This window comes from Lytechinus variegatus, chromosome 15 (genome assembly GCF_018143015.1).
Source record: "Lytechinus variegatus isolate NC3 chromosome 15, Lvar_3.0, whole genome shotgun sequence".
NCBI classification, from domain to species: Eukaryota; Metazoa; Echinodermata; class Echinoidea; order Temnopleuroida; family Toxopneustidae; genus Lytechinus; species Lytechinus variegatus.
Genome location: NC_054754.1, coordinates 6,628,798 through 6,646,560, shown reverse-complemented (window position 1 = coordinate 6,646,560; position 17,763 = coordinate 6,628,798). Strand labels below are relative to the sequence as shown.

At 36.0% G+C, this 17,763-nt stretch overlaps 1 protein-coding gene across 3 annotated transcripts in view; it reads right to left on the bottom strand.

Annotated features, from left to right (window-relative positions):
• Positions 1-217: 217 nt before the first annotated feature.
• The window catches only part of LOC121429262 (ral guanine nucleotide dissociation stimulator-like), a 49,774-nt gene continuing 32,228 nt past the window's right edge, over positions 218-17,763 (bottom strand). For 2 of the 3 annotated variants that reach the window (XM_041626242.1, XM_041626244.1), the window contains exons 9-17: positions 15,929-16,013; positions 14,650-14,760; positions 14,134-14,259; positions 12,409-12,530; positions 11,710-11,808; positions 10,530-10,917; positions 8,554-8,724; positions 8,019-8,133; positions 218-6,306 (exon numbers count right to left, since the gene is read on the bottom strand). In XM_041626242.1, the coding sequence (XP_041482176.1) occupies positions 6,104-6,306; positions 8,019-8,133; positions 8,554-8,724; positions 10,530-10,917; positions 11,710-11,808; positions 12,409-12,530; positions 14,134-14,259; positions 14,650-14,760; positions 15,929-16,013 (1,420 nt within the window). In that variant the 3' untranslated portion in view covers positions 218-6,103. The remainder of the gene's footprint in view (positions 6,307-8,018; positions 8,134-8,553; positions 8,725-10,529; positions 10,918-11,709; positions 11,809-12,408; positions 12,531-14,133; positions 14,260-14,649; positions 14,761-15,928; positions 16,014-17,763) is intronic. The other variant, XM_041626243.1, reaches the window with a different exon arrangement.

Genomic DNA, 17,763 nt, shown 5'->3' with positions numbered 1-17,763 from the left:
TTTTTGTTATTAGTTTTAATAGTAATAGTAGTAGTAGAAGTAGTAGTAGTAGTAGTAGTAGTAGTAGTAGTAGTAGTAATAATAATAATAATAATAATTGGATTTATATAGCGTTTTTTCCAGAGGATACAAAACGCTGTTGATTGCATAAGACAAGTTAAACTTTATGGTTATATAAGTGTGTTTTGAGATGTTTTTTGAAGAGGATAAGAGAAGAGAGGTTTTGAAGAGATGGAGGGAGTTTGTTCCAAAGACGGGGGCAAGAGATTCAAAGGAGTTGATACAGGCCTGTTTTCTGGACTTTGGAATTACAAAGGAGCAGCAGTAGAACGAAGAGAGTATGTAGAACTTTGTTGCTGAAATAATGAAGAAATGTAAGGTAGTGTGGTTGACAGTAGTAGTAGTAGTAGAAAAAGAAATTCAACTTTTAACATAGTATCCTGGGTGTGAGCCTGACATTTTTCATTTTTAAATTTAATTAAAAAATTATCTGTCTGCTGCTATGACTATGAAATCAATTTTTTGTTGATCAATATATATTTCCTCTGTGGATAAACACCAATTGCAATATATTTAAAACACAAGTTATTACTGATCTCTGGTCCTTACATTGATATTTCAAGATATCCACCAGTGATTCTGATTGTAACAAGGACAACATGTGTAATACTCCTCACTACTCAGTTACCAAGCATAAAAATAATCTTCAATTTATCACAAAAATGATCAAACTATCAATGCATACATCACTTCAATATGAAGGCACATTGGTCACATTTTACAAGCATAACATAATCTGCACATGAACAGATGAGACTATTCATGATAAAAATCATTGTGTTTTTCACCAATGAAAATCCTAAATGCATATATTACTGCTATTGAAGCATTCAAAAATATATTTGAATTGATATCACAAAGGCATGCTTGTCAGATTCCTCTTCTTTCTGCACTTATTCCTAGAATACATTATATTCAAGATTCAAGAGTTGCATAAACTTTCAAATTCAACATCATGGATAACACTTTTAAATCGGGTACATGATTATCAAATAATACTCAATACATAAGGCACAGATATACACACATTCACTGAGTTACACAGATAACTTTCAAAGTTCAGTATACCAAACTTATGAAATTGCCAGCTTTTATATACAAGTATATTATATGCAATCCATTGGTAAAATGAAATAGAGTTATTTTCTTATATACACATTTACAAGGAAGTAAAATATATCTTTTTATATCATTACAAATATAAGGCAAAAACATCAAAATCTTACAGTACAAGTCATGTCTTTATAAATCAACTTTGTGCTAACATAAAAAAAATTGAGAATACTTTGTGTTCACAGAAGAATAATTAGAGGCCTACTATCATGAAACATACTTGATTGTATAAATTGGATGTATCAACCTCATTCTGTTAGGTTCACCAAACTTGGCTATTAATAATCTAGTCACAAATACATGCAGCCAGGAATACATTGTGGTGGCATCATGGTCTAGCGGTAACGCTTCTCATCTCTCAATCTGAGGGACGTGGGTTTGAATCCCAGCCATGGCGTGTTTTCCATCAGCAAGAAATTTACCCATATTGTGCTCCACTCAACCCAAGTGAGGTGAATGGGTACCCACTAGGATTAATTTCTTTTAATTCAATGAGCGTTGGAAGGCTGCTTGAGCTAAAGCTGGGGTAATAATAACAATGCGCCTCTGAATAGATAATTTCTAGATAGATGGCGCAATATAAATGCCTATTATTATTGATAATACATTTCTGTGTACAATTCAGCCATCTCTTTGTCTTCCTGAAGTCTGTGTGCCTCACTTTGATTGTTAGACCTGAATAACGGACTCACCAAACACATGGCCCCTTCTTACAAAGACTTACAATTGATCTAATCAACCACAACTATGGAAAGCCAGTAACGTCAACATCTAAAATACATGTTTATTTAAAATGTATTCATACATTCACGGTTTTCTTGACAATTCTGTATGCTTTTCTATTTTAAAAGGATATAGTGCAAATTTCCTATTACAAAAATTAATGACATAGATGGATTTACATTAACTTGAGATTGATCGGATCAATCGTAACTCTTTCTAAGACGGGCCCTAACACCTGATTACATGAATTTTAAGTAGACATTCACTTTATTACGTAAAGTTATTCTAGAAAATTTTATAAATTAGAATATAACGGATTTGAAGAATCGAAGATGGATTTATAAAGCACATATACAACGATGGTAGGGAAAAAGAATAAATTGTACATATTTTCTTTTTATGATTTGCTCAAGTGAACAATGAAATTGAGCTTCACATATATATGGGTTGTAAAAAGAAAGTCTAAATCACACAGCTTTCTAATTTATTAATAGTACCTTGCCTTGAAGGAGGAAGTGAACCAATTTCAATTATGCATAATAAAATATAACATTCAGTGATGAATGCTTCTAGATACCAAAATCAAGGTATCATTCGAAAGTTACATTATCCAAGTGATATAAATATTTTCAATGATGTCATTGATTCAAGATATTTCTTACAACCCAAAATATAAAGGTTGACTTTCAGTCTTTGAGCACTCTTATTTTTAAGCATTCAGATTGTTAAAACAACTCATTACAGAAATGAAAATTGATGGAGCAAGCTTGATTATTAAATAATATTGACAGGGGGCACAGTGCAGAAAACGGATGGTATCTAGAATTATATGAAAGAAACTAATAAAATCAAAGGAAAATTCAAGAAAATATCCAATGGCAGAGGTACTTTCGTTTCTTTACAAATATTGAAGAAATAATCAATAATCAAAGAAATAGGCCTTCAACTCTACCGAGGTATTCCCAACCTATAACATAGTAGGAAAAAGAAGGAATGTTAATTATGAAATCAGTGCACAATTATTGATAAAATAATTAAGTAATATAAAATATTGTAACTCTAATTCAACATTTGAAAAATGAACTAACAAAGTTACAATTACAAATACTATTTATAAAAAATAATATCCCCACAATATTGGAATTGCATTTTGGAAAATTTGTTCATGATATTGTCAATTTTTTTCATGATTGTCGAATTAAAAATTGCAGTAATAGAAAAATAAACGGCTCTTAATACACACACACGTGCAAATTAGATTAAGTCATATAAGCTGACGAAATACAAAGTGAAAATGGGAGAAAATACCAACTTGTGCATCCATTCTTAGGTGTTGGAAAGTAGAAATGAATAAAATAGAGAATCATGAAGAATGTATAAATAAACAGAATATATACATTGACTTTGATAATGAGAAATGACTGGAATGTCATGCAATAGCTGAATTTATAACTTGCTGTCTCATCACATTTCAGCTAAGGGGGGGATGGCTATTTTGAGTTCAGGGGGACATTTCACAAAGATTTATGTATGATCAAGAGTTGCACTTAAATTCCTAGTTGTGTGCGGTATAAAAATGGCATGACCGCATTGGCCAGATCAAGCCAAGAGGATGGGTACAACTGCATACTGATCAATAAGATTGTGCGCTGCATATCATGTACGCATCTGCATTCAAGTGTGACTATCAAGTCATACTTAGATCTCCGTGAAACACCCCCATGACTGCAAAGTTCTCATGTCACAATAAATTGTTGTTTGTTGTTGTTATTATTCAGGATATAACATACACACATTCCAATAAGATGTCTACAAGCATCAAGTTAATAAAATAGGAAGTACCTGTACTACCGTACACATCCAACAGCTTGAACGATTCATGTGACGCTAGTTGGCACCAATTTCATCACTTGCCCTTCGCCAGTGAAGAAAGCGACAGCCGTCTTCGAAACTGTCACAGGTCATTTTCAAACTATAGGATGTGTATAAAGAACTTCATACTTTATTATTGATTGTGAAGAGTCAATTACGATTCCATTAACAACCAACAAATGACGAGGGGTTGAATTATCCCCTTCCCCTTTTTCATAAAAATGATAAATCAGGTATATGAGTTGTAATCATGGTGGTGCAAATCAGTAATTTTTTTTCCTTTGTGTGATTTGGATTGGAAATGAATGTTCAACAAATACCCCACGATTATCATTAGATCGAAGAAGAAATACACAGGAAATGACTACAGAAATATATTCATGTATCAAAAGATATTCTGATTTTGGCACAAAATTTGTTAATCTAAGCATAATTAGATTGGGATTTGAAAAAAGGTGATCAATATGATTAATCACATTTTAAAATAATTATTTACTTTATCTTCATCAAGAGTTGAAGAATTAATTTAAAATAGGCAAGAAAATGAGAAACATGGGAATCCCATTGAAAAGTAAATATTTGAAAAAAAATATAATGAAGATCTGAAAATGCATTGTCTAAGCTTCAATGGTGTAGTTGTTATATTTCTACTTAAGCCGCCAGTCTGTTTAAGAGTCTTGGAAATAAAAGCCAAGTATTTTAAGAGCTTAAGTAAAATTAGTCGATATGAGTACAGGCAAGAATGGCATTGTAATAAAAACCTAAACATATAAGATGCTTTACAAAACAATACATGACAAAATAACTGTACAGGGCCATGCATGTAAACATATTAATATTGTTAAATATTCAAACAAGACATCCTGACTTTCTCGAACAACTCTCAGGGAATGGGTTCAAAAATTAATTCATCACCCCTCAAATTTTACATTTTACAAGTAATTGAATCATAATGATAGTAATTGAAAGAATAAATTGACATCTGGTAAGATTTCTTAATCCTAAAAAATATAAAAAGGCACAAAATGATATGAGTTGTATTCAATTTGTTCAACTGAATGATTATACAGTTCAGGGGAGGGGGGGGAGGGTGTCCAGAAAAAAATCCAAATAAGGGTAATAAAATGTTGCAATTATAAATTTGAGAGGTAAAATCATAAAACTGATTAATTATTCATTACATGTATTTTGGTCAAAAAACATATATGAAATATAACAAATATTCATAATCTAGCATTTGGAGAAAAAAATTGAGCTGCAATTCATATAAAAAAGGGAGTGAGCAAGACTTTCGAAAAATAAACTTTATAGAAAAAAATCATCATGCACTTAAGGGCTGAGTATAGACACTTTGTACACTGTGTCAGTTACATGCAAAGGTGTTGCCTGATATTGCATAATTTTTCCTTATTTAGACTCCTGCACGCACATCCTATGAGACCAAAGTCATGACGTCCACATACATACTTTTGACGCAGCATTTTTTGTACTTCGGACAACAGAATGCTTAAAAGCATTATTTGAAAACATTTGAATCATTATCCATGAGTGGACTCTTTGACAGAATATTATTCTTAAATCAGATTTTAATGCCCTTATATTGTAATGATTGTTTTAAAGAAGGCCCTTTGTAGTAATTCAGATATTTGATTATCAAATATTCAACGGCTGAACACTGCAATTTTCATCCCATTGCATGCTTCAGAAGTCATTTTTGAAGGGAGACTAGATTGACTCTCATCTGTGGCAGTTGAAATCTATGCTTCCTCCATTGCCGAATCATAAACAATTTGTTTCTACCAAAAGATTAAGGAAATTCCCTGATTGGAATTAGGAGATTGGTGGCTTTCTATATTTTACACTAATTGGATCAATCTCAATTCTCTGTAGAATGGTGCACTATCATCAAACTAAACTAGATGGCATGGCAAGCATTATCACGCACATAATGTATAAACCACTTGGTGTCAAAATATTCTACACATCGCAGCGGTAATTTCTTAATTGTCTGGTATTCTGCATAGCAAATCTGTATGTGAATCGTTCTACGCACACTGCTTCCCTTAAACCTGATGGAGACCAAGCCTGCAAATATGTGGGCTGAAGTCTATGGAAAACACGTTATAGAGCGAAATCATTCAGTCTCAGACAGGTTAACACAATACTAATACTCTGTACTGTGAATTCATCACAGGTCACCGTTTCCATAGATCCAATGTCCACTCTAAACACACACGATTGAAATCTAATGAACATCCATCCAGACCGATCACACCCATGTCCTGCATGTTCAGTCCGTCCTCGGCGTCATTGTGCCGTGCAGGAGGGGGGGATCTCATCTAGCTTCTTCGTGAACTTTGACCCACGACATGCGCTTGATTAGGGGACGTTTTGATCCCTTTTGACTTCCTCCTCGCACACTCTTCTTTTTCTTGCTAGAGTCCTCAGCTTCTACGGACTTACTTCGGAGGAGGAAATGAGGCTGGGCAGCTGTGTTCATTGCATAGAAGACATTAGCATCTCCTGGTATGATGAGTTCTATGATAGTCAAATTGATAATAAAGGCACTTAAAGACATTCTTAATGTCCTTTTTAAATATAAATGAAGAACATTTTTGCTACATGTGATACAGTACATACAAATCCAGAGATATCGTAAGTAAATAATTTTTGGCAGTATTATGTGTTTCTCCTTTTTTGGTTTGTATTTTTTTCTTACTCTGAGTGTCATAAAATATTTTTACTCACCAATATACAAGTTTTCACTTATTAAAGTACTGCTTTTAATAAGGTTAGATATCAAGCAAATCTTTTATTATTGCTTCCAACAGAGCAATATCAAACCAAATGCAGATAGAAAGGTTTAAGGAGCCAGAACCTTTGCTGCTATCATATGAATACCTACTTCACATGAAAGGTAATATTTAGTGAAGAGATTTGTTATGCAAAATATCCAAGATATACAAATGGGGTAATGTATTGAAGGGTTGTATAACCTTTCGATTAATTCCTCGTAAATGGCATTTCAAGATTGCCTTTTGAAAGGAATAAATGTGAATCATCAATGCTAGTAATACACAGAACTGTTAAAATGTGATATTTTCAAGTACATGACCTCTGTAGCTTTGACCTGTTGACCCCAAAATCTAATCAAAGCTTTGTCCCTCCAATATGCAACCATGAATTCAGTTCAGAGTTTATCCCGAAAATGGTTCCTCAATCATCATTAGAGCAAAATTTTCAATCGCTGTAATGACCTCTGTAAACTTTGACCAGATGACCCCAAATCAAATCTTCATAATTATCACTCTATAATTCCTCTGGCAACCACCTATCTTAAGCAGAGACATAAAGGCTGGGATTTATAAAGGTGGTTCGGAAAACCTTTGGTTGAGCCCAGTTTAAGCAAATTTCAGGTACAAATTCTTAATTGACCATGTATATTTCAAAATGTCCAATGATGATGATGACGCTTTTATCACATTGTGCCGAATTGTAGCCTGTTGCGGTGGCTGAGCTCAATATTTCATTCATGAGTTCTCTGTTTTGAAGAAACAAGTCTACTGTTCAAAAGAGTGGACTCATTAATTAAGATGGCCGTGACAGTGCTTAACCATCGCAACAGGCATCTACCTGGCGCACTGTGACAAAAGTGCGCATCAGCATTGGACAATTTTTTATATATATCTGGAAAATTTTGCAAAATTCATACAGGAATTCTGCGTAAACCATGGGTTCAACCAATGGTTTTCAGAACCACCTTTGTAAAGTTGTGCCAGTATTAAAGACTGTCGTCTAATTCTTCATCTACAATGAAGTAATGGTAATTATCCGTAAAGCACCTTAAGGCCACCCCATACATACAACTCGACTGGTCTACGACTGGCTTGCGACTGAGTGAGTAGAGATGAATCGCAAGGTGTCATAAGCCTCGACACCACACACCTTACGATCCGACTACCATGCTGTCTGCGACTCACGCATGCGCTTTTTGCCATAGCAACTGAGAAAATGGCACTTACTACAGCATATGAGCGTTGTATACCATATACGCGTTGTGAAACTCTGCTGTCTGATTGGCTGGAAGTTGGATTGAGCTTGCGATCCAGTCATAATAATTCAACATGTCAAATCCTTACAATTTTTCTTGCGACTTGTTTTTGGCCAGTCGGGTCATAAGGTGTGTAGTGGCTTTTAGACATTGTTCTGATACATTAAGCGCTATACAAGAGGATAACGTTATCAATTACCTCTATCATCAAGTAGTTGAATGAGCTGAAAATCCTGGTAATCCCAAGGCTCTGGAATGTGATGCTTCATTAGAGCAGTCTTGATGATACTTGGAGTATGCTCTTGGTGAGTGATCTGCAACAACATACAGGACAAAACCCGCATTCATCAAATTTTTCCACTTTATAAGAAACATGTGTCTATACATGTATAAACAAACCCAATCTGACTGGAGTTTAGAAGAGGAAAACATTTACAATAGCTGGTCAAGTCCTTAGAGTCGTTGGTCAACATTAAGTCCTTGAGCAAAACAATTTGTGCATCATTACTTTACTCTGTATTGGGGGAGTGGACCAGTTGGTGAGGAGGGGTAATGTGGTGAGAAACCAATAAAATGTTTGAGCATCGGAGTTCTAAAGTTGGAGGTGGTAAAGATAAAGTTTCATGTAATACTTCCTGTAGAATTATTGATTAAGTGTTGATTAAGTATTGATTAAGTATTGATTAAGTATTGAAAATATGATGTAGGTCATATCATCACATAACACTACTCACCACAAGACTCCTGTAGATATTTCCATCTCCTTCTTTTTGCAGACTGTCATCGAGACCAACTCTGATGATACGACAAGAATGAGATGGTAAATCCCAACCTTGAGGACCGGTGGACCTCCGTCTTTCAAGGGTAGGGAGGGAGGTCAGGGAAAGAGAAGCCTTTAGACTCTGCTGCAAATTGGAATAAAAAATATAATGAATAGCCATGACAGATTAGTTCTTTGATATTTCCACATATAGTCTGTTAGCAATGCTCATAAACCCACCTAGGCTCTAATGCACAAAAAAGTCACCATTTGTGATACAGTGGTAACTTGCATGAAATCCTTGATTCTGATTGGCTGTTGATCATTGTTGCCATGGTAGTTACCACTGGATGGCAAAGTTACTATGATAGTAGCTTTTATGTAACAAGACCCTGATGTCACTCTCTGTGAGGGTTGTAATTAAATCAGATTTTTTTTCCAATCTATTTTCTTCTCAGCATAAAGAATTATATATATGTTCAACAATGACAAATAACATGCATAAGAGAACAAGTGGAATGCCTCTGGCCGTCTCACCTGCATCACGCGGTTCAATATAGCAGCAGTGCTGACTTTGAATACTACTCTAACTCGCACAAGATGTTCAGTGATACATGGTTACTCTTATGTCCACTTTTTATGAACTAGACCAATAAACTTACAGAGATATGATGGTTATTCACCAAAAAAACCCAACATGGCCAAAGTTCATTGACCTTACATGACCTTTGACCTTGATCATGTGACCTGAAACTCAAACAGGATATTCAGTGATACTTGATTACTCTTATGTACAAGTTTCATGAATCAGATCCATAAACTTTCAAAGTTATGATGGTAATTCAACAGATACACCCAATTCGGCCAAAGTTCATTGACCTTTGACCTTGGTCATGTGACCTGAAACGTGCACAGGATGTTCAGTGATACTTGATTACTCTAATGTCCAAGTTTAATGAACTAGACCAATAAACTATCAAAGTTATGATGGTAATTCAACAGATACCCCCGATTCGGCCAAAGTTCATTGACCCTAAATGACCTTTGACCTTAATCATGAGACCTGAAACTTGCACAAAATTTTCAGTGATGCTTGATTACTATTATGTCCAAGTTTCATGAATCAGATCCATAAACTTTCAAAGTTATGATGGGAATTCAACAGATATCCCCAATTCGGCCAAAGTTCATTGACCCTAAATGACCTTTGACCTTGGTCATGTGACGTGAAACTCAGGCAGGATGTTCAGTGATACTTGATTAACCTTATGTCCAAGTTTCATGAACTAGGTCCATATATTTTCTAAGTTATGATGACATTTCAAAAACTTAACCACAGGTTAAGATTTCGATGTTGATTCCTCCAACATGGTCTAAGTTCATTGACCCTAAATGACCTTTGACCTTGGTCATGTGACATGAAACTCTAATAGGATGTTCAGTAATACTTGATTAACCTTATGGCCAAGTTTCATGAACTAGGTCCATATACTTTCTAAGTTATGATGTCATTTCAAAAACTTAACCTCAGGTTAAGATTTGATGTTGACGCCGCCGCCGCCGCCGCCGCCGTCGGAAAAGCGGCGCCTATAGTCTCACTTTGCTTCGCAGGTGAGACAAAAACGGGAACCACAAAGATATTTGTAAAAAAACTTGTGAGTAACAAATAACATTGACTCAATAGACTGATATCGCTGTTGTGACGACTCGGGGCAAGACTACTTCTGGAAATGCATGTACACGTATAAGTGAAATCTCCCTCAAAGCCATTTAATATTATTAAGTTAAAATAAAGAGCTTCTCTTACAGGTGGAGGAATCTAGCAAAAGAGGGAAAAAGCAAAGCAACATTTAGACATATATCATAAAAACAATGTTAAGTTCAATCAAAGTAAAGGATTCAAATACACAATCTTATTCTGCTGGAAAACAAGTGCATTACAATTCTCACCCTTTGAGGTTTGTTAATGGGACTGTTCTCAACCGACAACAGACTTGAATCTCTACTACCAGCTTCCGATGAAGACGATAACGACAAAGATGTCGTGCCTGATGCCGCTGAAGACGACGTCGAAGACGCTGAATGTGTGGGAGTTGGCAGTTGATTGTCGATGCTTGCGATGCTCATGCTGTCGTCCGACGATGGCGTTGAGGACGTGCTACTGCTGATGCTGCTAGTGCTACTGTGATTCTTGGCTTCAGGGCCCGTCCTCACACGGCACGAATCCTTCCCATTGCTGCTGTTTGTATTGGAATATGACGAAGAGTTCACGCTCTCCGTTGTACTGTTTGTGCTTGTCCGATTTTTGAAGTCCTCGGCCGTGAAGCTGAAGAACTTCCTACGGAAGAGAGGGGTAAGCAAGAAACTAGGGTTTGGACAGGATCTTGGAGGGGAGAGGGAGGAGCATAGGGTAGGGAAGAGAGGTTTTGCGAAGCCCGAGATTGATCTTGAGGTCGGTCTGGACTCCTCGGGGCTGCGTTCAGGGGTTAGGAGCATTGACATGGGGCGGGGAGGGGTGGACACCGGTCGTGTTCGGCTACCAAGATGGAAATTGGGGTAAAGTTTTCTGTTTGTAGCTCGGGGTGACGTTTCTTTTGTGGGTCTAGGTTAGAGATGATTAATATAGCAGTGGGGATAGTCAGTTTAAAAAAAAATAATTGTAATATATCATACATCAAGTCATAAATAAAAATACAATATAGCATGATCTTGTAAGCCTCAATATTGTCAATACCTTTCCCTTATACCTAGTGGTAAAAGTCAGTGCAACATATAGTACTGAATCAATTTTCAGGCATTGAACTAAAATTGCCATTATTCAATAGAGTATGTTTACTCTAAAAGCAATAAAACGACTATAAGAAAAAACAACCCCCCCCCAAAAAAAAAGAGTCAAGTCCAGGGGAGCGTTTCATGAAAGTGGTCAGCATTGACAAATTGGCTTTCTCCGACAGTTACCATAGTAACTGTCAGGGGCAAGTGCCTCGCAGCCAATCAAAACCAAGGATTTCACTGAAATTGTCAACACTGACAATTTAGTCAGTGCTGACAACTCTCATGAAACACCCCCAGGTTACAATCAATCTGCCAGTAGTAAAGTGTGCAAAGAGACTCTCATTTTATTATTCACCTGTATGTCTTAGGTTTGTCAGCTTTGGTCATAGTTGGTGTAGTAGGAGCAGAGCTAGGCATCATGTTAGATGACTCCAATTCCTCTGATAATGTGCAGCTGTAATAAAAATAATAACAAAAGCTTTTATAACTATGAGTAGATCAGGGCCCTGTTGTATAAAGAGTTACAACTGATCCAATCAATCATAACTCTATGGAAATCCATCCGTGTCATATTTTTTCTACAGGAAATTTGCACAATGTTCTTTGTAAACAGAGAGAAGCACAGAGAATTTTCAAGACAATGAATGAATACATCATAGCTAGAAAATATTTTGAACAAACATGCATAATTGATGTGGACATTGCTGGCTGTCCATAGTAGCGATCGATCGGATCAATCGTAACTCTTTGTAAGACGGGCCCCTGGAGTTGGTTTTGGGGTAGGGTAGTGCGAAGGGGCATTGCCACCCTCTAGACATTTAAATAAGGTGGGGAGGGTGTCAATTTTAACAACTTTTGAATATTCACAACTTTCTAATTGTTTGTCCAATATTGTTCAAACTTTCACCTATCAAATTGTGCTATTTTCCTCTAAAAACATCTTTTACATTTGGGTTTGATTGCCCTGGAACAATATATTTTTTATGTATACACATATGTTGTGTGTTGTAAAAGTGGAACAAATAAAATTGAAATTTAATTTGGTTAGACTTACCATTGTTGGTATGAAAGAACATTGATGTTATTGAACCAGTCTAGAAACTTCTCATCAGGGAAGATTTGATAGGTTTTACTCGCCATCTGAAGTAATCGAATTTGAGCAACAACTTCAAACTCCTGATGAAAAAAGAAAAAATATTTGTGGTGTTTAGCTGCAACCGTTAAGCAGATTTCCCTTATGCCTTTCTGATTGGGGTAGGGCAATCAAGGTAGTAACACCTTTCTTTAAACAAGTGGAATGCCTCTGACCGTCTCGCCTGCATCACGCGGTTCAATATAGCAGCAGTGCTGACTTTGAATACTACTCTAACTCGCACAAGATGTTCAGTGATACATGGTTACTCTTATGTCCACTTTTTATGAACTAGACCAATAAACTTACAGAGATATGATGGTTATTCAACAAAAAACCCCAACATGGCCAAAGTTCATTGACCTTGATCATGTGACCTGAAACTCGAACAGGATGTTCAGTGATACTTGATTACTCTTATGTACAAGTTTCATGAATCAGATCCATAAACTTTCAAAGTTATGATGGTAATTCAACAGATACACCCAATTCGGCCAAAGTTCATTGACCTTTGACCTTGGTCATGTGACCTGAAACGCGCACAGGATGTTCAGTGATACTTGATTACTCTAATGTCCAAGTTTAATGAACTAGACCAATAAACTTTCAAAGTTATGATGGTAATTCAACAGATACCCCCGATTCGGCCAAAGTTCATTGACCCTAAATGACTTTGACCTTAATCATGAGACCTGAAACTTGCACAAAATGTTCAGTGATGCTTGATTACTATTATGTCCAAGTTTCATAAATCAGATCCATAAACTTTCAAAGTTATGATGGGAATTCAACAGATATCCCCAATTCGGCCAAAGTTCATTGACCCTAAATGACCTTTGACCTTGGTCATGTGACATGAAACTCATGCAGGATGTTCAGTGATACTTAATTAACCTTATGTCCAAGTTTCATGAACTAGGTCCATATATTCTATAAATTATGATGACATTTCAAAACTTAACCTCAGGTTAAGATTTCGATGTTGATTCCTCCAACATGGTCTAAGTATTGACCCTAAATGACCTTTGACCTTGGTCATGTGACATGAAACTCTAATAGGATGTTCAGTAATACTTGATTAACCTTATGGCCAAGTTTTATTAACTAGGTCCATATACTTTCTAAGTTATGACGTCATTTCAAAAACTTAACCTCAGGTTAAGATTTGATGTTGACGCCGCCGCCACCGTCGGAAAAGCGGCGCCTATAAGTCTCACTCTGTTTGCAGGTGAGACAAAAATGAAAGCAAATTATCATTTTTTAAGGTGATGGGATTTATTTTCAATTCTAAAGTGATATGGATGTAAACATCTATTGGAGCTAATCTGAGGGAAAAATACTTTCTATAAATATTAGTTAAGAAAAGATGAAATGTATCATAATATAAAACCAAATGTTGCTCACTCTCTAAGTTTGATGCTGAAAATCTTAATACATATTTTTAATTGTAACAAAACTAATGTTTATGTGCATAGTAAAAAAATGAAGTGAACGTATATACACCTATAGGCTTATTGGTGGATTTCAGAAAGTGATGGCAATTGTCATTTCAAAGAATAAACAGCACCAAATGTCTCATTTATGCTATGCAACTGCTCAGTTAAAACAAAAACACTGTATCAAGAACAATTTACAGGAACAAATTACCTTTCTCTTCTTCTCAAAGTTGATGAGTCCATCTTCTACTGTATCAGGATAGGCTGAGTCGATCTTGATTAGATCTGATAGGAATGTTCCTAAATAAGGCACTGTCCCATTGACTTTACCATGCCACTAAAGATAAACATAACCAACAAACAAAAAATCCACAGATTATCAATGATTATTCCAACAATCATTGTCGAAGCATTCCATAAGGGTTCATTCATAGTTAATTCTTTGTGTAATACTATTGGGGTGAAAAAACTCCTCATATTTAACCCCCTTCCCCCAAAAAAGAATCATACTGTAGTTTAATTTTCTTAGTGGAAGGGGGATGGAGGGGGCAGGAAAATAATTTTCATGTGGGAAAATTCACATGTCTTTCTTGATCACAATTCAATAATTTTTTTTACAAATTGCTGATACCTTTCACATGGGAACATTAATACTTTTTTATCCTAATTACAATAAAATCGGTTTTATTGAAACTATAATTAAAAATATATATAAAAAAATAATTACCGAATCTCTTCTCTGTACGACCAGCTTATCTGAGCTCATCATTTTGCGCAAGGACTTGGTCACTTTTTTGCTGCTCCTTGGTGAAATTGTGGCAAACTTGGCTGTACCTTCCTGCAACGAGACAAGATGATATCAATTAATTCAACATGCAAAAGCCAGGGTAAAGACAACATTATTCATGTACAGCAGGGCCCACTGGGCAAGGGCGGATCCAGGATTTTCAAAAGGAGGGCGGGGAGGGTACATTTTCACGATGGAAAATTGACAAGCAAAAAAAATTTGAAAATAAAAAACGGCTTATTTAAATTATACAATTTGATAATGGATCTCAAGGGGGGGGGGGACAGGCCGGATGTACCCCCCCCCTCCTCCCCCGGATCCACCACTGTCTCTGGGAAAACAGTTTTTGGAACTGCAGTAGCTACCTTGGCTAAAATATGAAGATACATATACATAGCTTGGTTTGGTTTTATTAACCGTCTAAGTCACAATAAAATACATTGCACAAGACATGATATTAAATATAAATATATAAACATGCACATAAAAATATACGGATGGATCACTCTATTCAGAGCCATTGATATAATGGCTCTGTTCTTCCTAGAGGTCCAGTCAAGGTAACATGAGAAAAGATAATAGATTAATGACAACACGTATTTAAAATATTATTAATTAAAAACAAAAAATACAAAAAAGCGAGTGGTAAACAAAATAATAATTATTAGACACAATTACAAAAAAAAAAAAATATATATATCCTAACCATTCCTAAACATGTACTTAAGGATACTTTAAACCTTAATCCCCCCCCCTGTCAATCAAACGTTTACAGATCAAAGGTTTCTATCCATTTATCAAGGCCAGTTTTAAATAAAGTGAGTGTGTCGGGTCTGCGAAGATAAAGTGGGAGTTCATTATATATTTTCGATCCACGATAAGAAAATGTCCGCTTACAATAATTAGTCTTTGGTTTTGGCAATACAAGATTTCCAACATTTCTTAGAGAGTAAATACTTTCTTTGTGAACGAGATTACTTTGTAAATATTTTGGAGCTAAATCGCGAAAAATCTTATACAACATTATATACATGTGTTTTTGCGCCTAGTTTTCAGGGTTTCCCAATTTAAAAGTTCGTGCATTTGGAATATAGATTTGTGAGTGTAAGGACTTATTCCGAGAATTATGCGCCCAGCCCTATTTTGGAGTTTTTGAAGTTGGTCCAGAAAGATGCAAATGATAGCAACAGTGAAAAATAATAAAATAAAGCTTGAATACCTTATTGATGATTTGTCTCCACGTTTCAAAGTTGTTGTCATCTACAAAGATGTTGGCAAGATCTTCAAAAAGTACTAAGGTAGATCTAGGAGAAAAAGCACACACATCCTGATGTAAACAACAGAATAAACTATGCAGCATTTATTGTAGAGTGCCTAGAGACTAAAATGATAAAGAGGTATTAGTGCTATATAAGCAATTATTATTAAACACAAGACACAATCATGTGATAGTAACAGTTTCAAATGCACAAAGACTAATGAAATGTACAGGAACAATATCAATTTAGATGAAAAGCGAGAATGAGGAAACTCTTAAAGTTGAATTAAGAAGGGAGTGAGTTTCCATAAATATGGGTTCCACACATAATATATAGTATATATCAGTTGTTAAAACAAATAGCATGTCACAAAAATCTTCTGCCTTCTCGATATTTTGCTTTGAAAGTCTATGAAATTAGCCACCTGTCAGAGCCCGCGAGACGAGTGTACAGAAAAATCACTCTGAGTGTGACGTCACCGGAGGGAATTTAGTGTAAGAGGTGCCTGGGTGTAATACAGAAATGCTATGCAGAGAGAGAAAGATGATTTTACAATTTTTTTTCAAAGCAACTCAAATCAAACAAGTAGGAATCATATGTACAAATCTTTACTTTACCTGTATAAAGAACAGTATGAATAACTATCATGAACTCTTAAATCATGATGAAAGATTGAAAACAGTGAGTTATTGAATGATATTTTCACTATTTCTCATTTATTTTGTCACGATGTTCCATCAAGTGAGTAGCTGGAAAGTAATTCCGGCGGCTAGCTCAGCTCTGCGCGCGCTGCATGCCTATACACACAACACCCAGGCACATGAGTGTACTGCACTGTAGTGGGGTAGTGGTCTGGTATGTCGACCCCCAGACCATCCCCATATATATCTCTATGGTCGAACCGCAGTTCATGACCATGCAGCAATCCCCTGACGTCTTTTTCTTCTTTCCTTTTGTCTTCGACTCCATTTTTATATCCTGTAGATCATTTCCACTCGTGGCTCATTCCACAGAACAATCTTGAATCAACTTACTATTCTTCTCGGCCTTCCGAGTTGTTTTCTACATGTATATTTAATTACGCTAGAGGTCACCGTCACACATACAAATGCAATTCGCAAGTGAGTTGAAGACAGCATGAAAGGTATGCGGTCCGGCAGCTCGACAGCTAGCTGCGCCGGAGCGGGTGGCCGGTCCGCACAAAGCAATTCCGCAACCAACTGTGTTTTTTGCAAAAGCCGCGTCACACGCGGATAAATATATCATGATAACACGTCTGCTACGTTATCGACTGGTGAGAAGATCTTGGTCAAATTTCATATTATTCGCCTTGAAATTATTCCTTTAGGGTCTATGGTATCATTATGAGGGAATTTACATATTTGGAATAATAGTATGGCCATAAATATAATTTTAATCATTTCCTTTTTGCAAGTTCTCCGGCTCGCAGATACAACTTCAACTGCAGTTTATTCAATTGTTTCGCCACGGACACAGTCCGGAACGAAAACAAGGCATTAAAATCGTCTAAAATTGCTACAAAGAAGAACAATTTTAACAATGTAGGGACATATTATTGACAATGTGTCTTATGACAATTATTACTTCCTTTCAACATCGTTCACATAAAATCAATAGCGATAAAATGAAGTTTTGACACAAAAGTAAATATGAAGGCGTACGTGCATAGTACACAAAACAGCACTGCCTTGTTTACTACGATACCCCCGGTGACGTCACAGTCAAAGAACACCCGTCTCGGTAGGCATTGCAGGAGCAAACTCGGGGAAAATGA